Raw genomic sequence first — 27535 nt, 5'->3', positions numbered from 1 at the left:
TTAAAATAACCGATGTCTTCTAGCCATCAATTTTCTCATGGCCTCTTTCACCTCTGTTTCTCAGACTGTAAATCAAGGGGTTCAGCATGGGGATCACCACTGTGTAGAATACAGACACCACTTTAATGTGGTCAGACGAGTGACCTGACTTTGGTATGACATAGACAAATGTGACTGTCCCATAAAACAAAGTGACTGCACTGAGGTGAGAAATACAAATAGAGAGACACAAATAGCCTTGTGTCCTCTCTCGGGGGAATGCGTACATAGGACGGAGTGCAGGATGTATAGATATGAAACAGCTATGATGACCAGTGTGATTACAATGACTGAGACCCAGCTGAGACAACAGGAGATACTTCAGCAACATAAATATGGGTACCAGAAAGTTTTGCTAATGGTGGGAGGTCACAGAAGAAATGGTTGATTTTATTTGGCCCACAGAAAGTCAAGCTCAATAAACAGCCAGTAAATGATGACACATTCACACGTCACACCAGATAGGGAACAGCCAATAGGATGATACTGGAAGGCAGAACAGCCAATAGGATGACTCTGGAACGCAGAGGGTAGAGTAGAGAAGTGGAGAACAGATGCCCACAAATAGCGATCACGGGCCATGGCAGCCAGCAGGAAGCACTCCACCATTCCAAAGATAACATCAGAGCCAAGCTGAGCTATGCAGCCAGCGACAGGAAATTCACGATCATACTGGGCATGACTGATGTGGGACACCCAATATCCACAAAGGCCAAGTGGCTGAGGAAAAGGTACATTGGGGTGTGAAGCTGAGGGCTTCTGCAGATTAACATGATTATGCTGATATTGCCCAATATGGTAGCAACATAGATTCCTAGAAAAACCACAAAGAAGACAGAACAAAGTGTAGGATCCTCTTTTAACCCCATAATGAACTCCATCACCATTGTGTGGTTTTCGGTCTCCATCTTATTTGTAATGATGCCTATTGAAATAAAAACCAGTGTGTATTAAGGATAAGTTAAATGATCTCATAGGTGACATATTTACTTCACTATTCACCCTATTAAAAAATTAAAACCGGGACACCTGACTGTCTCAGTCAGAAGAGCATGAGGCTCTTGATTTTGGGGGTAGGCATTTGAGCCCCTATGTTGTATGTAGAAATTAAATAAACAGACTTCAAAAAAATCAAAACACAGATCCCTTTTGTCTAGTTTACACTCTACAAAATGTTTCCAAACATATTTACATTATGCAAGATTTGAGACTATTAATGTCCATTACTTTTAGGCCAAAGATACAAAGAGACTAGTGACTCAGATTAGAGCACAGTTAACACTCACATTTGCATCATTTGATTAGTTCAGGTTGTTGAGTGAACACTTAAATCTGATGAGAACCAAAAAAGTCAGCCTGATTGACCTTAAGCTAGTGTTTAGCAATATCCAATTTGCTCCTATCTTGTTCACCTCAGAGACCACACTTCTCAGCCCTTTGTGGTTTAGGTGCGACTGTGAATAGTACATGCAAATGGGCTAGCTCAGGAAATGCAGTACATCTCTTCTAGATCAAATTAAGTTACTGGTGAACAATGTTCTCTTCCTCTTCCACAGTGATATATTCTACATGATACAACTAGAAGGTAGAGGTAACTCCCACCAGCCTGGGATTTGAGGGAATGTGGAAAACAGAGGGTAACTGGAAATACGCTAGAAGTGAAAAAATAAATCTGTGCTATGTTAGACTACCCTGAGTTTCCAGGGTTGATTTGTTAGAAGAGCGTAACATCACTTTACCTGGTGCGTATAATTATAGACCGGCTGTAAATGGAAGCTGTGTGTAGGGTTTAATCCTGAGAACAGGAAGAGAAATAAATCAACTTTGGGTTATTAATTGTCCCTCAGGTACTCTACAGACCTAACAAAAAGATACATTTCCTAATCCTATATGAATAATACACATAGAATATGTGGACACAATGCTTCCATGCTTATATTATGCCAGCTATGTGAGAGCAAGACAGTAATACATACATGTAAGGAATATCAAAGATCGGTGCACCTAACAAAGTTAATGAGTGGATTTAATCATTAAGAATGCAAAAATTAGGGGCGCCTGGGTGGCTCAGTGGGTTAAGCCTCTGCCTTTGGCTCGGGTCGTGGTCTCAGGGTCCTGGGATCGAGCCCCGCATCGTGCTCTCTGCTTGGCGGGGAGCCTGCTTCCTCCTCTCTCTCTCTCTGCCTGCCTCTCTGCCTACTTGTGATCTCTCTCTGTCAAATAAATAAATAAGTTCTTAAAAAAAAAAAAAAAGAATGCAAAAATTAAAATTAAAGCAGACTTTCATTTTAAGCAACACTGTGAACATGAAATATCCAAAAACACTCTCAACAAAATACTTGGGTAAACTGCTAACTTCCATATCGAGAAACATGTTCAGAATGCAGAAGTGAGATTTTATGTAAAAAAGGAAATCTCAACCAACCAAAAATGATGGGAGGGACGCCTGGGTGGCGCAGTTGGTTAAACGACTGCCTCCGGCTCAGGGCGTGATCCTGGAGTCCCGGGATCGAGTCCCACATCAGGCTCCCAGCTCCATGGGGAGTCTGCTTCTCCCTCTGACCTTCTCCTCGCTCATGCTCTCTCTCACTGTCTCTCTCTCTCAAATAAATAAAATAAAATCTTAAAAAAAAAAAAATGATGGGAGAGTTGGTGATCAGCACAATGAGCTGAAGCAGGACTGCAGCTGTCTAGGGGCACCTGTGGCTCAGTCGGTTAAGCATCTGCCTTCAGCTCAGGTCATGATCCCGGGGTCCTGGAATCGAGTACCCCATCAGACTGCTTGCTCAGTGGGGAGCCTGTGTCTCCCTCTGCCTGCCACTCCCCTCAGCTTGTGTGCGCTCTTGCTCTCAAGTGCTCTGACAAATAAATCAATAAAATCTTAAAAAAAAAAATAGGAACTGCAACCCTCTAGACCTTTGCCAATCTCCACAACCAAGGACCTTGTGCTTTAATAGCTATGCAGGCCCTGGAGGGAAGGGTTGGATACGCTGCAGAGTAGAAACTGAGGCTCTCAGGCCCTCCCCACATACTTCTTCATATTTCACTTTCCGAGTATCCCACAAACCATCATTATAATCATTCCCAAGGTCGCACCTCCATTTCCTTGTTGGTCTTTTTTGCCCTCATCTAACAACAGTGACTTCTGGCTAAATGCAATTTTCAGCTTACTCCACATCTGCCCTCTTAGACCAAACTGTGTCTGGGGAAAAACATACAAATGCTTTGATGGGTCTCATTTAAGTTGTGACCGCATACTTCAAATGAGCCTACACAGATGTCCCATTATACTATATTTTCTTAGTACATTCACTCTCTTGTTCTTCCATTCCAACTTCATCTCTGATAAGGAGTGGGTAAATTGTGGCCTACAGAGATTAGAAAATTTTATTATCACACACATTATTGATAGCTAAGCTTAAAACTAGACCTTATATTTTGTTTCCTAATTGATGACTATCTGTTGAATAGTACATAGGATTCAGGCAATTGTCCAAGGAAGAAAATCAAATATCAGAGTATTTGATATCCACAAATTATTTTTTCATTCAAAAATATTTATCGAGGGGCACCTGGGTTAAGCCTCTGCCTTCAGCACAGGTCATGATCTCAGGGTTCTGGCATCGAGTCCTATTCGATGCCAGAGTGGGCTCTGAGCAGGCTCTCTGCTCAGCGGGGAGCCTGCTTCCCCCTCTTTCTCTGCCAGCTGCTCTACCTACTCGTGATCTCTCTGTCAAATAAATAAATAAAATCTTTTTAAAAAATTAAAATATTTTTGAGCACTTTCTATTTATCAAAGACTTCTAGGTATGTGTGAATTTCTGCTAAATAACAAAAAGACACGCCATCTTGTCTTGCATTCTATTGTGTCATACATTCTATTGTGGAGGGCAGACAAAAAGAAAGGAAAAAAGAAAAGTAAGTAAGTAAGACAATTACTGACAATGGTAAGTACTGTGCAGAGAGTTAATCTAGGGTGATTTGATAGTGTTTTGCGTGGCTCATTTAAAATTCACCAGGAGGTGCCTGCCTGGGTGGCTCAGTCAGTTAAGCGTCTGACTCTTGGTTTCAGCCCAGGTCATAATGGAGCCCGCACTGGGCTCCATACTCAGTGCAAAGTCTGTTTGAGATTCTGCCTTTCTCCTTCCTCCTCTGCCCTTCTTCCCACTCACACACTCTCTGTCTCTCAAATCAAAACATAAATAAAATCTTTAAACTGGTCCAGAGGAACCTCTCTGTGGAGGAGATATTTTAAATGATGCATAAACAATACAAGCAAACCAGCCATGCTAAGATAGAGTAGAAGAGCATCGTGGTGCGAACTGCAAATTGCAAGGGCCCCAAAGTGAGAGCTTTGCACTTTGTTTGGAAGAACAGCCAAGCCCATGTGGTGGGTAGAGTGATACAAGATTAACCCAAGAACTAGGCGGAAGTCAGATCACCTGTGGCTTTGTAAGTCATAATGAGTTTAAACATTATTCTAAGTGCAATGGGAAGATAGGAAGATAGTGCAAAATTTGAAAGAGAATGTCATGATCGAATTTGCATAATGACAGGATAACTCTGGCTACTTTAAGGGGACTAATGTAGAGGAGTGAGAGAATGAACAGAAAGACCTTTCAGAATACTGTAGTAGTCTTGGTGTAATGTGGTTCTGGCTTGCGGGGCAGTGGTAAAGATCGAGCATAGTGGACAGAATAGGGAAATATTTGGTTAGGTTACAGGGGAATCTGTAGCTGAGTCCAAGGAAATGGGAAGATGATACCAACACAGGATTTTTTTTTCTTTTTAAAGGGAAGATCAACTAACCTGCAGCCACTTCCAGTTTCGAGGTCATCCCAGCATCCCAGCATCCCTGTGTCCCAGCATCCCAGCATCCCTGCAATCCTGCATCCCAGGTTCCCAGCAGGAAATAAGCCAGACCACCGAAAAAGCAAGTGCCAAACAATGAAAAGAATTGGCAAGTAGTATCGAAAATATTACCAAATATCAAATAATATTTTGGAAGTATTATTAAATATGAGAAGTCCGCTCCTTGAGAGAGAAGAAATGTAATTGTTTTTGAAAGGAACACAGTTTACCCTGTATAGTCCTCTGAATTTCCAAATGGAGTATTCGCTACTTTAAAAAAACCCAACGTAATTTTTTTTTTTTTACAAAATATACAGGTAAATAACTATCAGTACCTTATTCTTAGTCAATTTTACTATGAAAAACTGTATCCTCTGCAGTGATGATTAGACCAATGTGATTTGATCAGTTTTTCAGATAAATTAGCTTGATCCAGTATTATAAGAATGCTAAATCTCTAGCTTCATTAACTAGTCCTATGACTGTCTCAGAGGTTTAAATGACACAAATCTAAAACAAACCTTATATTTTTTAAAGAAAATCTATACATCAAAAACTCAAATAAGTTCAAAATAGGATATGGAAAACATGACGTACAGTTGCTGCAATGAAAATAAGATTTCAGAACAAAAATATCTGGGGATTAATTTAAGCTATGCTAATTACGAGCCCGATGATCTTGAAAAAGTTACGTAACCCTTTTGAGACTCAATATCCTTATTTAAAAAAAAAAAGATTTTTATTTATTTATTTGAGAGAGAGAGAGAGAAAGAATGAGAACAAGTGAGAGTGAGAGGGGGAAGGTCAGAGGGAGAAGCAGATCCCCTGCTCCTGACTCCATCCCGGGACTCCAGGACTACGACCTGAGCCAAAGGCAGTCGCTCACCCAACTGAGCCACCCAGGCGTCCTCAATATCCTTATTTTTAAAATTAAGATAATATTTAACTCACAATGGTTGTTGTGTTAAAGGGAGCTAGTGCATGCTAATACACCTAGCAACAGATGGTAGTAAACAAATAATCCATAAGTGAGAATGTACTTCAAACAATAACACTATTAGCTTCTATGAGAAATGCAGAGCATGTTTACAAATCAGTAACAAGAATGAATGTTACCTGCTGGTCAAATATAATGACAGGGACAAATTCTAGGAGTCATTTCTGAATGGCAGGGCTGATGTATGCAGCAGTTAGGACTGTCTAGAGTACAATACCTTGACCTCAGTATCAGATATCCACAAGTTTGTAAACATCCCGCTGAAAATCCAGTGGGAGAAAATCCAAGGAGATTGAGAAAATGAGGTGCATTTAGGTCTGCCTACACCATTATGCGGGCTGAGATACTCACTGAGGTCTCAGGGGCTTCACTTATGCTTCTCATTATTGATATAGGTATTACAATAGCAAACACCTAATTAGTTTTGAAACTTGATTTGGGCCAACCACAATTAATGTGTGCTATCCTTTGGTCATCTGTGATATTTCTAAGAGCCATGATGAGGTGCCTAGAATTATTTTCTTGAATACTGTCCTGTGGTTCATGGTTAGTCATACCTCAGAGAGCTGCAACAAAAGCCAGGGTGCTTTTCTCTGTGTGAAACTGACCTATGATCTATTTCAGCATTGGCATTTCCCATTTACCACATAGGTGGCCCCACCAAACCCCCAACTCCTGAAATAGACAGAAATGAAATCACTGAAGATACTTCTTCCTCTCCCTACCTCATATTTATCTCTATCCCCATCCTGTCTTGGATAACCAAGAATCTCTTTCTTGTTCCTGATTTCCATAGGGTTTTCCATAAGCGATGTTACTGTTTGTATTGTTCCAAAACTGCTTTCCTGTACTCAAAAAATTCCTTGTGAGTATGTATTAATCTCCTTCACTCTCTGTAAAGATCCATGGTATTCAAGTATTTAATTAGTACCTATTTTGCTATACTCTGCCAATGCTTCATTGTGCTTATACACCAGTTCTCTTGAATGTACTCTAAAAAGTGGAATTACTGGGTCAAATGCTTTGCCCAATTTAAATTCGATATATACTGCCAAATTGTACTTCTTAATTCTTTGTATCTGTGTGTGTATATAAAAGTGTGTGTGTGTGTGTGAGAGAGAGATATATATATATATTTCTGGGTAATTCCTAAGAGTTATATTTCAGCTAATTAATTCTTTCTTCAGTTAAGTATAATCTGCTGTTTAATCTATTTTTTTTCTGAGTACACTTCTTTAAAAGATTTTATTTATTTATTTGACACACAGAGATCACAAGTAGACAGAGAAGCAGGCAGAGAGAGAGGGGAAAACAGGCTCCTTGCTCAGCAGAATGCCTGATGTGGGGCTCAATCCCAGTACCCTGAGACCATGACATGAGTCGAAGACAGAGGCTTAACCACTGAGCCACCCAGGTGCCCCTTTTGAGTACATTTTTGATTTCTAGACTCTTTGTTTTTTGTTTATTTTTTTTTTCAAATTTCTATGCTCTTTTCTAAAACAAAAACCCTTCTGAGGTTTATTATTCTATTCCTTCAAAAATATTAACCAATATTTTATAATGTCTGTTAGATCATTCTATTACCTGAAGTTCCTGATGGTATAAATCTGCTCTGTGATATGTCTGCACATACTCTTATGTATTTTATAAATATTTACTTATTTGTTTGAGAGAGAGAGCATGAGCAGGGGGAGGAGCAGAGGAAGAGAGAGTCCCAGACTCCCCCCTCTGTTTAGAACCCATGGGGCTCAATCTCACGACCCCGTGATCATGACCTGAGTCAAAACCAAGAGTCAGATGCTTAACCCACTGTGCCACCAAGGTGCCCCTGCATGAGATGTATTTTTATCGATTTGTTTTGTACAAGGGCAAAAGTTGTCACAAGGAAGGTAAAGGCTTTTGGTTTCACCTTTGCTCTTTGGGGAAGATAATTTGTAAAAGTTGGCAGAAAAATCTCATGTTCCTCTGTGGGCATAGACGGGATTGGTGAATCCACTTATGTTTCTCCCACACTGACCATGTGCCAAGAACTCAGCCAAAGAAGGGAAAGACTTGCACATAATCAGAGCCACCTCCCTGTGCCATGTTGTCTACCAAGTATAGAGGTGAAGGGGATTTAGTGTTTGCCTTCTATAAATATAAAAAGATGATGAGAAAATGTAGATTCACAAATGCCCCTACAGACAGTATCCTAAATGATTGTCTGTTAGCTTCATTTCCTGAGTGTGCTATCAAATTATCTTTCTTCTCCTCCCCTCTCCTTCTCTAACACATGGCTATAACCACCCATTTATAATTGGAAAACAAGAGAAACAAAAATGTTTTCCCATATTCTGATGGGTTGTTGGCAAACATGTAGCATAACCTTGTAAACAAGGACAACTTTGATATTCAGTCCTCTTGTAGACAGTGGTAATCTACATACTAAGAAGCAAGTAATATTTGCAGATGAAACTTTAGACACCATCTACTTGGCTAGCCAATATACTTTGAGGGAAGAAACATATTGATGTGGGTGTAATGGGACATGTAATATTGCTCGATCAAGATTATGCTTCTGTGGTTGACTTCCCACATTTTGCAGAGATTTTTGCAAGAAACCACATTCAGAAACATCATATGGACATGGTTGAATGACTCAAGTCTTGGTTAATAAATAACTTTCTTTTAAATTGGCTTCTTACTGGTCTCACAGGTTTTCTATGTGGTTTTTTCTTTAGTCTAAAAGTTCCAGGAAAAACTCTGAGTCTCAAAATGCCTCTGAACAAGAATAAGCTGTTTTTACTACTTGGAATGCTCTGTTTGGAACAAGGTAAACCTGCAATTCTCCCTCTCCCCAGAGGTAAGTTCCAAATGAACTCTGTAACTACCTTCATCAGAAGGAATAACCTTTGTTGGCAACGGGCATCATTACTCTATTCAATGTGCCTTTGGGAAAACAGAAGCAGATATATTTTGGGGATCTGTTTTTCATGTAATTATTTTGGACTTGTCTCCTGCAATTGGCATATGAAACTGCATAAAACATTCATGGAATGAACAACTTGCACAAATGGCATTGATCTGGAGAAAACTGGGGTTATTCACTCATTAGGACACATTACACAATCCTTTTGCATGAGCAAATTCTGGAAATCAACATGTATTTGAAAGCACTTGTAATCTTTTGGAAAATGATCTTACTGGGAAATATTAAGTATGTTTACTGTGGTGTATTATGTATGGTCTTTTTTTTCCCTCAAGTAACATAAGGTGAGAACAGTTCTTGACAGGCTTCTCCATAGTCAGAATTGTGTCAGCCCCAAGAACCATCCTGTTTTCTATTTTTGCTTCAATGAGTTTGGGAAATTGTAAGTTTTGTACATAATTTATTTATGATTCATTCAACTTAAACTGTTAGAAAATAAGCTTTTGATTCAATCAAAAGGGCCAGTGTCATATCCATCCTTTGCTGTTCATTAGCTGTGCATTTCTTCGACTCTTCATTTTCTCATCTGTAGTGCAGGGACAACAATGCTTGATTCAGAGGCAGAGAAGGAGGATTAAATAAGAAGTTATTTGTAAGAGCTTTGTGTATTTTAACATATGAATCTAAATAGTTATGCTCTCCAGGATATGTTCTCCAAAAAAAAAAAAAAATCGTTCATCCATCCAACTTTTCTAAGTGTCTACTATATGTTAGGAATTATCCAAAACCTTGGAAATACAGAGATGAATAAAGCATAAGGTATTTTTTCGCTTTGTGTAGTATAGAGGCAGACAAACTACTCATTATCACAACGCTGCATGGCACAAGCTATAAAAGCAGGGAGGAAGGAGTACTACACAGTACGGGAGAGAAACTTAACACAGCCTTGAGGAAATCAAGGAAGACTTCTCAGTTGAGGTGATGCCTAAGCCGAGGGATAAGGGATAAGGATAAGGATGAGGGATAATCCAGCTCATCTGCTAGTTGAGGAGTCAAAAAAAAAACACTGAGGTTAAATAAGTAAAGGCAACTATTTCAGGGATAGAGCCCTCTTTACAAAAAGGAGAGGCCCGTTGCCTGACCAAGTACAGGCCTGATGTGTGAGTCGAGACACGGTCTTCTCTCCACTCCACTGTTCTTGAGCAACCTGCCACTTTCTACTTCCACAGAGAATGAATATCTGACCGTGTGCTGGGTAGCATGGACCACAGCCTTAGACTCAGTCCCCTGGGTGGAGCAGAGAAGATGGACACACAGTCACAGTCCAAGGCGGAGTGTGGCATCACCTGCTTCACCAATTAACCGAGCAGCTTCTAGGCATCATGGACTGTTCTCGATATTTTGAATTTAGATATTTCTGGGATTAAGTTCCTATCTCTGAGAAGCCCACAGTCTAGTTGGGTTGAAAGACACAGAAATAACCACAAAGGCACGTAATAAATGCCATAGAAGCACAGTGAGGAGTCACTAAGGGGCCGAACGGCTCAGAATCAAAGGGGCTACATTCCTGCTGACCCAGTGGAGATCTACCTCTGAGGCTCTTAATCTTTATATCGGAAAAGTAGAAAGACTTTGTGATATGCCTGTTCTCGGTCACAGAAGCCGAACAATCCCACGTTCTACAAATCACAGCAAATCCCATAGTTAACACAAAGCCATGTTGTAATCTTTTCACATGAGCCACGTCCTGCAGGAATTTTTTGTGCTCAGGGAAATTTCCTGTATCCCTCAGTTCTAGGAGCTACCTAATCACTAAATTTTTGTCTTCTCTCATTCCCAGCTCCCACTTGTGGGCGGAGTTTGGTGAAGGCACAGCCTGGGAATTACCTTAGCATTTTCAGTCGCATTGTTGGGGGAAGCCAAGTAGAAAAGGGTTCCTACCCCTGGCAGGTGAGTCTCAGGGAACATTCTCTGGAGGGTGGTCTATGAGCTTTCTCAGGAATGGATGTCCCAGAAACACATGTTACTCATTAGTATACTCCTTTCTGCATAACTCATAAGCAGAGATCTCATGAGTGTTCCAGGATCCAAGTCTCTCATGATATCCATCCGTTGAGTTCCAGAAAACGTATACTCAGGATAATTACATGCACTATTGACTTGCCACCCAAACTGGAAATGCCACCCCAAACTTTCAGCCCCTAAGACAAAAATCCCACTTTAATAAACTAAAAAACTCTTAAATTTACAATAAAAAAATTCTCTGATTCAACAAATATAATAACCTCATTATAGTTAAAGATGACCAGGAAAGTCAAAGGTGTCATATCTATACAACTACTTTCTGTTTGGAGATTTATACCTGTACCATAGGACCTCTTAGGCAACCGTGAAGAATACTGCCTCCTTAGATATATCCTAATAATACTGCCTCCTTAGCTGATATCCTAAGAATTTTCTCTCAATCTAACCTCCTGGTCTTCACATGTCATCAGAATGCCTTTGTGCATCTGTCTCTAGCCAATGGTGGTCCCACTTACTATCTTTGAAATTCTCCCAACTTTCTTTATCCTGAGAGCCATGTTGTTTTCTCGACTCTTAATTTTGTGAGTAATAGCTCTTAACTTTTACTTTAAGGCAGTCACATTAATTTTTGGTCGGTGGATATTTAGTAATGGCTGGTTGATTGAATTTATGTTTAGTAGTTTGACTCAGTGGTTGAGTCATTGTCATTTGATTGACTGATGAATTAATTACTTGGTTGAAGAGTTAATTGATCAGTTGCTTATTTGGTCAACTGGTTGACTAATCAATTTAGAAGTTCATATTCAAGTTGGAGTCAGTAATTTTACTTACTTTTTCTCTTTATTAAAAATTTTTTCAATTGTTCATTGAATAATTTTTGGCCAAAAAGTGACAATTCTAATAAATGTCTTCTTCTCTAATTCTGACAGTGGAATCAAAAGCATTTACTTGTACCTTGAAAGCATTTTAGAGTCAAATATAATGAACAGGATATGGGGTGCCTGGGTGGCTCAGTGGGTTGAGCCGCTGCCTTTGGCTCAGGTCATGATCTCAGGGTCCTGGGATCAAGTCCCGCGTCGGGCTCTCTGCTCAGCAGGGGGCCTGCTTCCCTTCCCCTCTCTCTGCCTGCCTCTCTGCCTACTTGTGATCTCTCTCTGTCAAATAAATAAATAAAATCTTTAAAAATATATATAATGAACAATCTGAGGGGTTTGAAGTGGCGGAGGGGTGGGAGGTTGGGGTACCAGCTGGTGGGTATTATAGAGGGCACGGCTTGCATGGAGCACTGGGTGTGGTGAAAAAATAATGAATACTGTTTTTCTGAAAATAAATAAATTGGAAAAAATACATATATATAATGAACAGGATAAACCAGAGATAGAAAGTAATTGGTAGGGACACCTGGATAGCTCAGTTGGTTGGGCGGCTGCCTTTGGCTCAGGCTGTGATCCCGGGGTCCTGGGATTGAGGCCCATGTGGGCTCGCTGCTGAGTGGAGTGTCTGCTTCTCCCTCGCCTTCTGCCTGATACTCCCCTTGCTGTTCTCTCTCTCTCTCTCTGTGTCAAATAAATAAATAAAATCTTAAAAAAAAAAAGTAAAAAAGCAATCAATTGGTAGAAGCAGATTAAAAATAGGCTTGAAGCAGTGATAGAGGTCAAATAGTTAAGAGTCTGAGAAAATTATAGGTACTGACTATTTCTCTAAGAGGCTTCAAGGAATTGGAGCATGTGTGGAAAGATTTTCTCAGCCTTCTGCTGTTTTTCTCCTAAAAGTCCAGTTATTTTGGACTCTGCTATATCTTATACTTCCCTTTCTTTCTCTTCATTCACAGAAATTGTTTATATTGCTAGCATAACAGTCTGGGTCAATAGTTTTATGAAAATAAATAAATACCAACAGTTTTTACTATCAACTCTATTAAACCCTTATAGCCAACCATCTCAAATTAACCACCTCTCCTACAGACCGGGGTTGGGAATGTTCTGGTTCCAACACTGCTCTTCCTTCTGAGCTATCATGGGATGGGTTTTACTCCTTCACAGTCCACAAATTCTAATATTTGTAAGACATCTGGGTCTATTTTTCAGAATATGTTCAGTCTCCAAGTTTGGGGGGTGGAGGGTGGTCCCAAGGCATTTACTTGCTCCCACTTAGGCTCTTTGCAATTCAGGTGTCCCTGAAACGAAGGCAGAAGCACATCTGTGGTGGGACCATCATCTCTGCACAGTGGGTGATCACGGCTGCTCACTGCGTTGCAAACAGGTAGGGAAGGCCTAGCCCATGGATGAACGCCAGACTACCCTCCTTCTCCTTTGCAGTCAGCAGCAATAACTCTATTAAAGCATGAAAATGTGTGATGTATACTTTAGCACAGGAACATAACAGAAATGCATAACACAAACAGGGCTCAGTGGCATGACAAAAGGATTCTCAACTCAGTAGAAAACATACTTTGTTTGCAGGAGTAGAATACTTTGTTTACTTAAATATGACTGGAAATAATTAAAGAATAATATCTAAGTGAAAACAAGTGTGACCAAGATACACTTGTGAAAATTTTCTCTTACATTTTGGTGAAAAAAAAATCTTTCATTATACCTCTTTTAAAAATTGATAAAAGAACTGAATTCTACTCTTGAAACCAATATTATACTCTATGTTAGCTAACTAGAATTAAAATAAAAATTTGGAGAAAAAAATGATAAAAGAAAACACAGGGAGGCCAGTAAAATGAGAAGTAGTCTCCCACATCTGCTTTCCTACTGGTCTTGCCTCACTGAGCTTCGATCTAACAACTTCCATCCTTTATCCAATTTCCTGTGTGCTCTAAACCTTCTACTGTTAGTGTTCTTGGTAGTCACTAGGCTGCAATCAAGGTCATGTCCCATATTTGCCCTCTTTCATCTCAAGGCTGCAAACATTCCCTGGGTATTTACTAGGTGCTAGACACTTTGATGGGTACCAAAGATACAAAGGTAAGTAAGATGCCATTCCTGTCCCCCGCAGAGAGTTAACAGTCCATAGAAGAGTCAGCTGATAATTTCACTGCAGTGTGCCAAGGGATTAGGCTAAGGAGATGCTGTGTATTAGGTTAGGTACCCAATGTAGCCAAGAGTCAGGGAAATAGGCCAACAGAAAAGAATACCCTTTCCAGTTCTGTATAAAATCATCACTTTGGGGAATGAAGGGTCGGTCCCCAAAGAGAGTAAACTCAAAAGTTCTTAATCCACCTCAATGCATCCTACCAAGTTCAGATAACTTTGCTACGGGATGAAGGGAAATAGAATGATCTTTCCCATCTCACACCACATCTCTGAATTACAAAGGTGAAGGAGGTAAGGAGAAGACCCCTACCTCTCATTGTTTCAATCAGTCCCAAGCCTTGAGTGTGCATGACCTCTGACATATCAGAGTTATGAGGCCATTATGTTTTTCACAATATACATTAAGCATTAGATCTCTGACACTAAAGTAGCCTACGTAGGAGGGATCACAAATCATTCTCAGAGAATCACTGATACTGAGACTTGGCCAACCACCTAAGGTAGCTGAATAAAATCCATTATAGCTGAGTAACCCCTGAGTTACAATATATGTGCATTTTTAGACATTTTATGGATAACACTGCAAAGTATTGGATTTATCATATTCTTGGTTCCATTTGAGGTCAATCTTGATTAGCCCTCCCCCCCCACTTAAACTGGGAACCTTCGCATTTTTATTAGTAGTGATGGAATCATTCTCACTTTCTCTGTTCAGCATCTTCACATCCACATTATCCATCCATGTCATTTTAAAGAGGCCAGATTGTCAACCATTACAAGAGTTCTCAGAGGCTAAATGAAATTTATTCGTTTTACTGCTTCCTATTCATAGAAATAGTGCAACAACTTTGAATGTCACTGCTGGAGAATATGACTTGAGCCATATAGAGCCAGGGGAGCAAACGCTCACCATCGAAACCATCATCATACACCCCTATTTCTCCATCAAGAAACCAATGGACTATGATATTGCTCTTTTGAAGATGGATGGTGCCTTCCATTTCGGTAAACATTTGAGGCTCACTATGTATCATCTATCCCATGTTCCCTATAACTTCTGCTCCATAGCACATTCCTTACAACATACGTTATGTAACGTTATGTCCAACAGTTCTGGGCTATGCACTTCAAGATGGATTTGGGGTGGAGAGTCCCTTGTGTGAAATCCTTTTTGTTTGTGGCCTCAGATATAGGATTATGTGGAGTCAGGACAGAGTCTTTCTTTGTCTGATAAGTGACCCCTGGAGGCACAGATAACACAACTCTCACGAGATCTTCTGGGAACCACCTAGATGTCAATTGGCGAGTGGCTTAGGGTGCCCTGTGCTTCGTGGATGTGACAAGCCCTGCCTGCTCTTTCTCTTCAGGCCAGTTTGTGGGGCCCATGTGTCTTCCAGAGCTGAAGGAACGATTTGAGGCTGGATTTATTTGTACAACTGCAGGCTGGGGCCGCTCGGCTGAAGGTAAGCCCTTCAATGCCACGTCTCTTAATCAGATGTTAGAATTTTCTGGTGGGTAATCAGAAAATACAGTTTTCATCTATTTTCTAAACAACAATTGTGTAAACATTTTAAAAGAGTGTATCCACTGTCCTTAGAATTTCAGGTCTTTCCAAAAGATACAAACCTGTGTGGGGCATCTTCAGCTCAGGAAGGGCGAGGGTGCCTTGCTGGTCCTCTCCCCTCTGTGTTTTCTAGATGGCGTTCTCTCGAAAGTCTTACAGGAAGTCAACCTGCCTATTTTGACCCAGGACGAGTGTATGGCAGCTCTGTTAACCCTAAAGAAACCTTTCAGTGGGCGCACCTTTCTGTGCACAGGTTTCCCAGATGGCGGGGGAGATGCCTGTCAGGTAGGTGGGAGTGGAAATGTCCCAGGAAGGGCTTCCCTCAGCTTTGTCATCAGGGGACAGGCTAAAAGAAGGCTGTAAGTAAGACTGGACTCTAGAAAGAAGGTCAGGAGTGACAAGGGAAGTCAAGTCAAAATAAGGAACAGTTTATACAACCTGTTTTTACCAGGGAGTGTGGACTCAGAGGAGGTCTTCTATTTTTTCCAAAAGACCAGATAACAAGAGATAATGCCAACAGTGAGCTTAGGGTTCTGTATCCCTGAAGGCTGGCTGGCTTTTTCCCTTTTAAAGGTTTCTAATTTGTGGGTAATGAGGACTTTCCTTTCCTTCCATTCCTCTTGCTGAGCAAGACCTGAGATCAGTTTTACCACTGGGCAAGGCTTTTCTGAGTCTGTAGGATGAGATAGGAGTAGGAAGAAAGTCTGATGTTTGATGAAACAAACATCCCCCGAGGACGGGGAAGAAAGAGGGGGAACTGGTGGGCTCCGTGGATATTTGAGGATTTAATGTGAATTGTGCTGGGCTATTCTCCTGGGCCCCTGAGTCCTAATCATTAGAAGTGAAGAGGTGTCATTGATCCTCATCTAGCATCTTTGTGGGGAAAGAGTGAGCGCAGACCAGACAGTGATGGTAAGAGATGCTTTTCCCCCTTCTAGGGAGATTCAGGAGGTTCCCTCATGTGCCGGAACAAGGAGGGGACTTGGACTCTGGCCGGTGTGACTTCCTGGGGTTTAGGTTGTGGCCGTGGCTGGAGAAACAACATGCGGAAAGATGAACAAGGATCCCCTGGGATCTTCACAGATCTTAGAAAAGTGCTTCCCTGGATCCACAAACACATCCGAACGGGTAATAATGCCAGCACACGAGGTCGGGAAGCCAGGGCCGGCGAGCAGGTCAGCAGACTGGGCAAGTCAGGACCACTGAGCAGACAGGCCCTGCTTCTGCGTTTAGTGCGGCGTGTAAGAACTGTGACGTTTACAAGATTTAAAACGGTAGAATATGGTATGTAGCGTAGCAGACACTTATTCAAAGAAACACGATTCCGTCCATCCTAGGCTTCGTCAAATTTGCCTTTAGTTGAAACTATCAGTTGGTAATGTGTTTTCCATCACTTCTCACCTGTGCTAGCAAGATTTAGTAAGTTATGAATCAGTGGAAATTCTGGCGTCCCAGAGGACAATGGAGACATTTTTCATTGTTACCATGGAGGGGAGGGGCGCCACTGGCATCTGGTGGGTAGGAGCTAGGGCTGTTGCTAAGCGTCCAAAACTCACAGGATGGCACTCATGACAGAGAATGATCCAGCCCAAAATGTGAGTAATGCCGTGGTTGAGAAGGCCTGGCACAGATCTGTGTTGCATGAGTCTGAAAAGGTCAGGGTCTGTATACACCCTTCTACTAGACTGACCAGGGAGTGAACTGAAACACCCTTTCTGCCTCCAAAGCCAACTTCATTGTTTTCTAACTGGTAGCTTTCAGCGTCAATAGGCCTTCTATTCTGTCCCAAAGGGGTTAATGCAAATTCATTTAATAAGAACTTGGGTCTGTTTTCAAGGGTATGGTCCCGTGGCAGGCTTCCAAGCCCTCCAGTTATAGGTCCACCAGCAACTCTTTCGTGGTTGTGGGTCACTTATTTGCATCTCCAGCCTCCCTTCTCATGAACAAGGAGAGAAGTAGGTCAGAGAACCTCTTTCTCCATATAACCTCCAAGCTAATCATGGCCTGTTTTTTTAATCAGTCCACTTAATAAACAGAGCGAAATTTCATTAAAACACCAAGGCCACTGTCCTGCTTTGTCAATCCCTTCTGGTTTTTTTTTTCCGCAGACTAGATTTTCTTCAGTTGCATATTGACTTAAAAATGTCTGTACTTTGGAGCCAGGCATTTTGATAACTTCTTGAAATGCTGTGCAGGATACCGCACACAGACCCTGACCAGCATCTCTCTTTTTCGTCCCTAGGGAAGCGGAGAAAGAGCTCCAGAGGTGGGTATCACTCACAGCCTGCTCCACGAGGAGCAGGAGGTAATACCTAGTATTTCTGAATATAGGCTCCCTTTATAATCAAAAGTCTTTGCTAGAGCTCTCTCTGCTAACTGGGTACGCACACTTGGGGCACCCACAGCCATTCCCTGCCAGTTGGAGCAGGCCATCGCCCAGAAGGAGCCTTGATTCCCTCCCATTTCACTTCTTGAGAGCTGCATCTCAACTCAGCAAACGTTTGCCAAATCCTAGCTTTGCGTCAGGGACTCTGGGGCAGGGAAGCGAGGTGGTGCAGATGTGCCCAGTGAGCTACACGCCTTACCCGGAAGTGTCCACATGGATAGAGAGAGTCTCCCCCAGGGTTACGTGGCAAGTCTGCAGTGAATCTGCCCTGTAACTTTGGGAAAGCTCCTTCCTACCTCTGGACCTCCGTTTCCTCATCCATCAAGAGAAGACTCTGGACCAGAGTGTCTCTAAGGCAGCTTTAGCTCAAATCTTCAGTGGCTCTGTGAGTCTGTGGAACCATCGACAAAGAACCATGGAGGTGGAAGTACCCCGAGAACTAGAGGAGTGAGTGGCTGGGGATAAAAGCCAGAGGTGGCTTTGGAGCACAGACACCTTTTAAGCTAAATCATACACATGCAAACAAAACACCCCACAAAGAACAAGTAGAATATTGTTAGGTGGAAACAGGATACACGTAAAGAAAAATATTGCAGCTCAAGGAATCATCTTTGTGAAAAGACGATACTAAAGGATGAAGATCTGCAAATGCAGTGGGTAAAAGATACCAGCGCCTCAGTCAGAGCAGCTGAAGTGGGGGTGTGTCTGATGGGGTTCGATGAGGGAGATCTGAAAATAAGTTGAGACCAAGTGGTGGGAACTTTCGATGCCTGTCAAAAAAGTCTGGATTTACTCAGCAACAGGAAGTTGATGAATTAGAGAACTAGACTGGTGGTATAAGAAGAGCAGGTAGGGAGCAGGACGGCTGCACCTTCTGAGGTTACACGCGGGTGCCAGAGACCTAGGGCATGCGCCAGAGGATGAAAGGGTGGGAATAGAAACAAGAGGAAGGGGAAGCTGGTAGTCACTTTATTGAAGGGTGAGGAGGGACAGGGAGGAACCAAGGAAGGTACCAAAGTTTCAAGAATGAGAGATAAAGCAAAGGGCATATGAAAGTCATCTATTCAGGGAGGCCTGGGTGGCTCAGGGGGTTAAAGCGTCTGCCTTCGGCTCAGGTCATGATCCCAGGGTCCTAGGATCGAGCTCCACATTGGGTTCTCTGCTCAGCAGAGAGCCTGCTTCCTCCTTTCTCTATGCCTGCTTTTCTGCCTACTTGTGATCTCTGTCTGTCAAATAAATAAATAAAATCTTTAAAAAAAAAAAAAAAGGAAATGTAATCTAATCAGGAGGCACTTGGGCGGTGCAGCTGGTTGAGCATCGACTCTTGTTGATTTCAGGTCTGGAGGTGATCTCAGAGTTGGAATCCACTTAAGTTTCTCTCTCTCCCTCTGCCCCTCCCCCTGCTCATACACACACAAAAATTTAAAAAAAAACCTCTCTCTCTCTTTTTTCTAAGTAATCATATCAGAAAAGGAAGCAGTTTTGTAGACCATTTGTAGAAGTTAAGGGGGATACCTAGGAGATGGTTGGAAAACCACATCTGAAGCTCAGAAAAGTAGAATAATGCTTGAAACTCAGAGTAGGAATGAGACCCATCAAGAGGGTTTGTGTAGAGAGAGATGAAAGCAAAGGAAAGAACCTGGGAAATCAAATACATGTATGTATAGAATCGAGTTATGATGCCAGAGAAAGAATAGTGAAGGAGAAGAAATCATTGAATCTGAAGGTTACGCAGGATCTAAAAAGACCAGAAAGAATAAGGCATGGCAGAAACCACGGCTGGGAAAAATTTCACAAAAGAGGAAGCATGCGTATCGAAGAACCAGGCGGTCCCAGTGTCTGCCGGGTTCTGGAAGGCTAGCCCCCACGGCCACCCTGCTTCTCACGACTCTCTCTCCCAGCCCCATGCAGCGAGCAGGGTCGTGTGCTCCATGAGTCTGAGGGTGAGCTGCACTTCCCGGAAAGCCCCTTCCTGTATTATGAGAGCCAGCAGTAAGTAGCCCCCTGCCACCCCTCCCCCAACCACCACCTCCAGTCTGACTATGCCAGACTATGACCATGACAGCCACTTTCTGTCTAGAAATGACACTCTTCACGGATCTGCCTGCAGACGGTGTGTCTGGACCCTGCTGGCCCCAGAGAAAATGCACGTGCTGCTTGGTGTTTCCCACTTGGATGCAGAATCTTGTCACCATAGTTACCTCTCCATCTCTTCCACAGACGACAGACTTATGGGTGAGCAGATTTTGGCGTTGTCAAATGGATGCTTGTGCTGGAGGGCTTCATGGGACATGCATGCCATATGTCTGGCCCCAAGGCATTTCTAAACACTGTGCAGCCTGTCTCCAAGTCTGAGACTCGGGATGGACAGTGGAAAGGAACTGAAGCTGAGCCATTTAGTTCGCTGCATCTGCTTTCCGTGGAACTGGACTTCTTAGATTCATGTGCCAGGCCTGGAGCCCGTCAGGGCTAAAATATAGACACATCACAGAGAGAATGTTGCTTTCCTAGGCATGCAAATGACCTGGACTGCATTGTCCAGCTAAGAAGGAAAGCACCGATGGGAAACCATGCATAGGGGCAAGTGTCACTAAGGCAAGAAACAGAGATGGAGGAGTTTTCTGTGGTTCCTGACGGGAGGGGATTTTGCCCCCCAGGAGATAGTTGGCAATATCTCAGAGCGTTTCTGGTCATCATGACTAGACAGAGTATTACTGGCATCTGGCGAGCAGAGACCAGGGGAGCTGTGAAACCTCCCATAATGCACAACACAGTCTGAACACCAAGAATGTTCGGGTTCAAGGATGTCAGTGGTACCAAGGTTGAGAAACCCTGGCTTAGACAATCCAGTCCTACCATGACAAGTCTAGGTTTCCCTGAGTCCCCTAATGGGTATTGTTTCCTAGACTCTGAACCAAGACTCTCGCTTCTTGTGTTGCAGGGAAGTTCTGTGGGAAGAGCCTCGCTTCGTCCATTCTTGTCGGCTCCAACTCCTTACGGCTGCATTTCATCTCTGATGCCACAGATCAGGCAGCTGGGTTTAACCTCACCTATAAGGCTCTGAAACCAAACTACCTGCCTGGTAAGACCACTTACTTTTATCCCACACTATCCAGGCCATCTAGAGAAGTCTGAGGCCCTGTAGGAACTGGGAGCGGGGACCCCGAGGCCGGGGAGAGCTCCTTCCACAGTCCTGCTAACTCGTGTTTGTCGCACATCAGCTGAGAGGGCCGAATGAGTCCTGGAAAGTCAGTTCACAGACATCTTCCTTCATGCTGGCTCCCCCTGAGAGGATCAGCGCCTGTATCATTTTGTGGGAGACAGGAGAGAGCATGGAGAGGATTCCTCTTTGCTTGAGTCATGCCATCGTTGGGACGTTTCCCCTTGTGTTTCAGATTCAGGTTGCAGTTCCTTTACTGTCCTTTTTGAAGAAGGCCTCATACAGAGTCTCCACTATCCTGAAGACTATAGTGACATGGCCAGCTGTAATTGGGTTTTTCAAGCCCCCAAACGCTACCTAATTAAGGTACCGACTCTGGTTACCCTTGACTTTGCTCTGGTATCCCCACAGAAATCATGAGGGAAGAGGTTTGTTGTGTTTGTGCGTGTTTTTGTGGGTTGTGTGTGTGTTTTTAAATCGGGTTTATTCACTGCTATATTCCTGGTCCCTGCCATACAAGGCTCTCTATTACAGGCATTGAATACAGACCAGCCTTTTGTAACTACCCACATTTACCACTAGATGGCAATAGCGTGCTTTACTTTCCGTTGGTGGGCGTCTTTCATCTGTACCCGGTAACAGGTTTAATCAGTTTCTAGTCCCTCCTAGAAACAAGCATTTCTTCTTTATTCAGTAAACTGCTAACAAAACGCTTTGTAAGTAATGGCTATCAAAAGTCAATGCTAATAAAGCCCCAAACATCAAGCTTTCCATGCATAGGGAACAGAGCCAAGCACGGAGGAGCCCTCAGTGTAGACCAGGTTGAGGGACGGGCAGGTATCAGAGGGGCCGTAGAAGAGGGGCCATAGAAGGTGAGGCTTAGCTCCAAGAACAGAGAGTTTTCAATGTCATGAGGCAGAGTTTACTCCGCATTTGCTTAGTAGCGTTTGTGGCTACTTGTTTGTTCATTAAGCACGGTCGGGCCAACGGCAGAGATGACGCCACCTGGTGCTTGAAGGTAAGACTGCAATCAGGATGAGGCTAGACTTAGACATTGATTGACAATTCTTTCTCTTAAAATGATCATTGAAAGCATGAGAGGGTATGAAGGAGAGAAAAAGTAGAAAATAAAGGGGGAGGAGCAAGGATGGGCAAGACCTCTAGTTTATCATATATTTAAAAGGCAAACAGAATCCTGAGGCTCAGGAGCAGGTGTGGAGTTAGGACAGTCCAGAGAATGGAGGCTTTCATTTAGAACACAAAACAAGCAAACATGCAGAGGTGTGGCCCACAGTTTGGATTCCCCACAGAAAGTGAGTTTAAAGAGGAGGACTCAGCATTTGAACATTTACTGAGCAGCAGCTCATCCCCAGCAAAAAGGTAAAATACGGGGGCGCCTGGGTGGCTCAGTGGGTTAAGCCGCTGCCTTCGGCTCAGGTCATGATCTCAGGGATTGAGTCCCGCATCGGGCTCTCTGCTCAGCAGGGAGCCTGCTTCCTCCTCTCTCTCTCTGCCTGCCTCTCTGCCTGCTTGTGATCTCTCTCTGTCAAATAAATAAATAATAAATAAAATCTTTAAAAAAAAAAAAGGTAAAATACGTGGGTTGAGCAATGGAGGGCAGGTGGGAGAGGAAGCACCTGGAACAGCCAGTCTGATGTTCAGAGCAGGTTTTACTGATGAGTAGGAGAAGATACAGAGGAAAGAAACATGTAGATCTCCTCTTCCTCAAAGCTTCTGGAACCCAAACAGTCAAAACAGAAAATTTCAGGAGGAAGCAGAATTAAGGGAAGCTTTGTGATGAGTGATAGAGCAAAGAAATTGAATTATGAGTGGATTTCTGTAAGGAGGAAGAAGACAAAATTTCATTGAAAATCTGAACGTGTCAGAGCTAGAAGGGATTCAAGACCACCCATTCGATCCATGTGTACTGATCAGTGAAGTGATGCTGTCACCCCTGCAGTCGTCCTGCAGGACCCCTCCAAGAGGAATTGGTAAATTAGGACTACAAGTAATAACTATGTACATACCATATGACTCGAGAGAAAAGGGCCCATTTTCAGAAAGCATCGCAGTAAGGGTTTCCAAAATGCTTGAATGAACCCTATTTCTGACCCTTTCCTTCCCCTTTGCCCGCATTCACCACTAGTGACTGTTTACCTCCATGTTGTCCCCTCCATGCAGCCCTCTGTGTCTCTTGCCAAGTGTTCAAGCTCCATTGAATCCCCAGCATCTGTGTGTTTAAAATCCAAATTCCTATCTCATCAGTCCTATCTCCCACTGCTCCTCCCTTCAGTAATTGAAGGCCTCAGATGCTAGCAAATTGTTCAGATTGTTCTTTACTGTTTGTTTGCTCCTCGTAGGAGGGGGCTAGGGAGCTCAAATATTTATGCTTTCCCTCTCTCTCTCTCTCTCTCTCTCTATATATATATATATATATATATAATTTTTTTTTTGAGATAGAGTATACAAGAGGGGGTAGGGTCAGAGGGAGAAGCAGATTCCTCACTGAGCAGGGAGCCTGACATTGGACTTAATCCCAGGACTCCTGGATCATGACCTGAGCCAAAAGCAGCTGCTCAACCAACCGAGCCACTCAGATGTCCTTTTCCCCCACCCTTGTGTTGGCCTGGCCCGTATTTGGTAGCTGAGATGTGCCTGGAGTGGAGCAGTCTGTAGTATAGACTATTTTCCTAAGTAATTTAACCTACAATGAATGCCCCATTCCCGCCCCAAAGCAAGTTGAGCAATCCAAATTTCTCTGCTTACCCAACATCAGGTCATTCACTCATATAATTTGCTCTGGATGTAACACGGAGTCTTGTCAGCTTTCCTTTCAGAGTCTGGAAGTAGAGGAAAGCGGGGACTGCACTTCTGACTACGTGACTGTTCACAGGGATGTGGAAGGGCAGGAGGAAATAGGTGTGTGCCCCCTGGAGCCGAGGCTCCCCCGGTTTGCATTTTGGACCGGTTTGCATTTGAGCAAATCCTTTCTGGGAATAAAAAGGATGTGGCTTCAGCTTCTTTCATTGCCTTGCGTCCCCTCCCTCCTTCCCTGGGTGTTCATGACCCCCCCCCTTTCTCCCAGGTCAGGGGCTGGAAGAGCAGGAGGGAGGACCAGAGAGGCATCTAGGGGTCAGGAGGGGCAAGTGCCACTGAACTAAGCCCAGTTCCCTTGGTGGCATTTCCAGTGGAAGTGTGTGGGAGACCACAGAACAGAGGCAATGCTGGACTTGAATACCTATTAAAAAGAAGAAAACTGACCTTCTATTTTGAAAACGAATTGGGACACCCACCAAAAAAGTTATTTCTCAACAATTACCTAAAGGACAACCTTTTTTTCTCTCCTATGCCATGTCTGTCCACTGGGCCCTTGACTGCGCCTTGCCTGGTCTGGGCTTTTCCAGCTCGGTTGTGCGGCTTTATTGCCCCTGACCCTGTGCTGAGCTCCTCTGGGGTAATGCTCATCAGCTTCCAGTCGGATGAAAATGTGACCTTCAGGGGTTTTCAGGCTACAGTGTCTTTCATCCCTGAAACAGGTAAGAAGACTGAGACATCAGTGCTTGGGTCCCAATTCCCATCCTCATAATGTGGTAGGAAAGGGCAGCCTCTGTGGCCAGGAGTGGATACAGCAGGTTCTGGTTATTTGCAGGAGCTCAGCTCTATAAAGTCACCGGGAATCGCAGATTAGTACTACTGAACCACGGCTCTGAGGGGAAGTACGAGGTTAAGTTCCTGGGAGGCTCTGGTTTTATGGGTGTTTCTGTTTGAAGTCACCTTCTTCAATATGTCTCCTTGATTGATTCACACTGAACTCATAGCTAGGATCCCTATAGCTCAGCCGGAACAAACCTGGTCTAGTCGGCATATTTTCTCCACAAAGCACATCACGGCCTCCTTGCACTCACGAACACCAGATGGCACCTCAGACCTGTGTTACATTTAGGGCCATTTCAAACCACAAAATCACCAAAAAAAGCACAGAAATGCAAAAATGAACAAACAAACAACCCCCCCTGGCACTCAAAAGACCACGGAAAGGACACTTGCTTATAGGATAAGAGCTAAACAAAGAAGGCAAAGCATCGCCTCGTTTGAACTCACCTGCGACATGTCCTTCAGGAGACTCAAATTTTTCACTGCTCTGCGTACATCATTGAATGATCATGAAAACACCAGTCCTTCTGAGTTAGAAGTAAACGTTACGCAGTGGTGAATTTGCAAATGTGGAATCCATGACGATCGAGGACCGACACTATGTCTGAATCATGGCCTATCATCAGATATGTGATCTGAGAGTCACCTGACTCATTTTCTTTGCATTACCCTGGGAGAAGAATACATGCCTTGTTAGAATATAGGGAGGATTAATCAGATCAGGTATGTGTGGCCACGAGCAAGTGTGTGACAGATCACAGGGGCCTGGAAATGTGAAATGTCTTCACCAACCCCCAGTACCTAGGCACACGGATGACACAACTCCCCTCCAGGTCCTCACATCCATGAGCATTCCACCCAAATCCTACAAAGCCAGGTGTCCGTCCCCAAGTTGTTCATTCTTGTTAGACAAGCAGCTGCTTCTGGCAAGTTCAGGTTACAGTAAAAATATTGCACTTTTGGGGTGCCTGGGTGGCTCAGTGGGTTAAAGCCTCTGCCTTCAGCTCAGGTCATGATCCCAGGATCCTGGGATTGAGCCCTGCATTGGGTTTTCTGCTCAGCAGGGAACCTGCTTCCTCCCCCTCTCTCTCTGCCTGCCTCTCTGCCTGCTTGAGATCTCTGTCTGTCAAATAAATAAATAAAATATTTTTTAAAAAATTCTGCACTTTTCAGTGAAAATACCCATAGTCCAGCAGACTGAGATGCCCTAGAACCCTAACAATGATAATTTTCTGGTAAGTCCCAAATGCTGGCCCTGTGTGCATGATCTGAGCAACTGTGTATGCTTACACTCAGATTTAAACATCTCCATCTCAGAAGACCAGTCGATGTTTTTGGAGACATGGAATGTACTACCTGAAGACCGCAGTGCTTCTGGTAAGCTGTTTTTGGGAATGTGACTGAGAAATACCACAGAGCCTATCATCCAGGGTTCAACCAGAGAATCCCAAAAAGATATGTTGGAATCCTAACCTCCAGTACCCCAGAATGTGACTTTATTTGGAGCAAAAGTCTTTATTGAGGTAGTCAAGTTAAGATGGAGTCCTTAGTGTGGGCCTTAACCCAATACGACTGCTGTCCTTATAAAAGGGGAAACTTGGATGTGGAGAGAGACACCCACACAGAGAGAACGTCAAATGAATAGGAAGGTGGAGTCTGGGTGACACATGGTCTACAAGACAAGGAGCACCAGTGGTCACCAGCAAACCACCGGAAGCTGGGGTAGAGGCACCATCACCAGCCTCAGAAGAAACCAATCCTTACAACACTTCGATCTCAGACCAACAGCCTTCAGAACATGACCCAATAAATGTCTGTTCTTCTAAACCATCTGGTGTGTGATACTTTGTTACAGCAGGGCTAACAAGCCAATGCACCAGAAACTGACTAATATGGCTGAATGGGAGGTGACCAAGCAATTAAATCCATCCAGCAGACAGAAAGTGAAGGTCACAGGACACTGGAACTCTACAGGCACAGGTTGAAGGGACTATCCCCCGGGGGCAGACTTGCTTTCTCTTCCTCCAACAAGGCGTCAGCTTTTTTTTTTTTTTTTTTAAGATTTTATTTATTTATTTGACAGAGAGACACAGCAAGAGAAGAAACACAAGCAGGGGTAATGGGAGGAGGAGAAGCAGGCTTCCTGCTGAGCAGGGAGACTGATGAGGGACGCGATCCCAGAACACTGGGATCACGACCTGAGCCTAAGGCAGACACTTAATGATTGAGCCACCCAGGCACCCCTCAGCACTGTTCTTGAGAGCTTTCCAACTAACTAAGTCAGGCCAACCCAGGTTATCCAGGATGATCTTCTTTACCTAAAGTTAACAGATTAGGGACTTCTATTACATCTGCAAAATCCCTTTGCAGCAACACCTATACTGGCGTTTAATGGAATAACCCAAGGCTGTGGCTTAGCCCAGCTGACACATCCAAAAAGCCATCATACAGAGCTGCAGGGGATGGACATAGTTGTCATTTTGCTCAAAGCAACACCAAAATATTTCCAGTCATGAGAAGCAAGACCCCCGTCTAAATCAATTCATTTAGTGGAAATGGCTAACTTGAATGCCACCTGATCTGTCCCTAAGAAAAGTGAGTGAGTATCCCGCTCTGTGTGAACTCCAGTGAGCGTCGAGAAGTGCTGGGCCTTCTCTTCCCCGTGTTTGTTCTGTGACATCCACTGACATCCACGTGCCACAGCCTGATCCACATGGACAACATGGTGAGCGGAGCAAGCAGAGGAGGGGCAGGGAGACTTGTATCATTTATCATTTTGATAGTTTGTCAAGAGAAAATGCTAGCGCCATATCTTTTTTTTTTTTTTTTAAGTTTTATAAACTGACACAGAACATAGAACAGAGTGTGGAGAGAGAATATTCCTTCTAATGAGAAGGAATGAAAGCA

General features: G+C 43.3%; 1 protein-coding gene and 1 pseudogene across 4 annotated transcripts; one reads left to right on the top strand and one right to left on the bottom strand.

Moving 5' to 3' along the window:
- LOC122913565 lies at positions 1-947 on the bottom strand (annotated as a pseudogene).
- Positions 948-8627: 7680 nt separating this feature from the next.
- Positions 8628-26408, top strand: OVCH2 (ovochymase 2). 4 transcript variants are annotated; one of them, XM_044258751.1, is made up of 16 exons: positions 8628-8729; positions 10636-10745; positions 12991-13082; positions 14697-14869; positions 15232-15327; positions 15562-15713; positions 16367-16556; positions 17671-17694; positions 19716-19806; positions 19925-20049; positions 20756-20896; positions 21210-21340; positions 23800-23893; positions 24379-24510; positions 25925-26005; positions 26219-26408. In XM_044258751.1, the coding sequence occupies exons 1-16, from the start codon at positions 8642-8644 to the stop codon at positions 26290-26292; spliced, it is 1794 nt and encodes a 597-aa protein (XP_044114686.1). In that variant the 5' UTR covers positions 8628-8641; the 3' UTR covers positions 26293-26408. The 4 variants fall into 4 exon arrangements, with proteins under 4 accessions (XP_044114686.1, XP_044114685.1, XP_044114684.1 ...); XM_044258750.1 differs by having other exon boundaries at positions 19895-20049; positions 23812-23893; XM_044258749.1 differs by having other exon boundaries at positions 19895-20049.
- The last annotated feature ends 1127 nt before the right edge of the window (positions 26409-27535 follow it).

This window comes from Neovison vison, chromosome 7, assembly GCF_020171115.1.
Source record: "Neovison vison isolate M4711 chromosome 7, ASM_NN_V1, whole genome shotgun sequence".
Taxonomy (NCBI): domain Eukaryota; kingdom Metazoa; phylum Chordata; class Mammalia; order Carnivora; family Mustelidae; genus Neogale; species Neogale vison.
This window is presented reverse-complemented; position numbering and strand designations above follow the sequence as displayed.

Excerpts from the sequence above, each read along its gene's own strand:
- OVCH2 (XM_044258749.1), top strand. The coding sequence starts at position 8,642 with ATGCCTCTGAACAAGAATAAGCTGTTTTTACTACTTGGAATGCTCTGT. Across the intron at positions 20,050-20,755 it reads CACAGACGACAGACTTATGG|GGAAGTTCTGTGGGAAGAGC; the intron begins GTGAGCAGATTT and ends CTTGTGTTGCAG. Across the intron at positions 21,341-23,799 it reads CCAAACGCTACCTAATTAAG|CTTTCCTTTCAGAGTCTGGA; the intron begins GTACCGACTCTG and ends GAGTCTTGTCAG.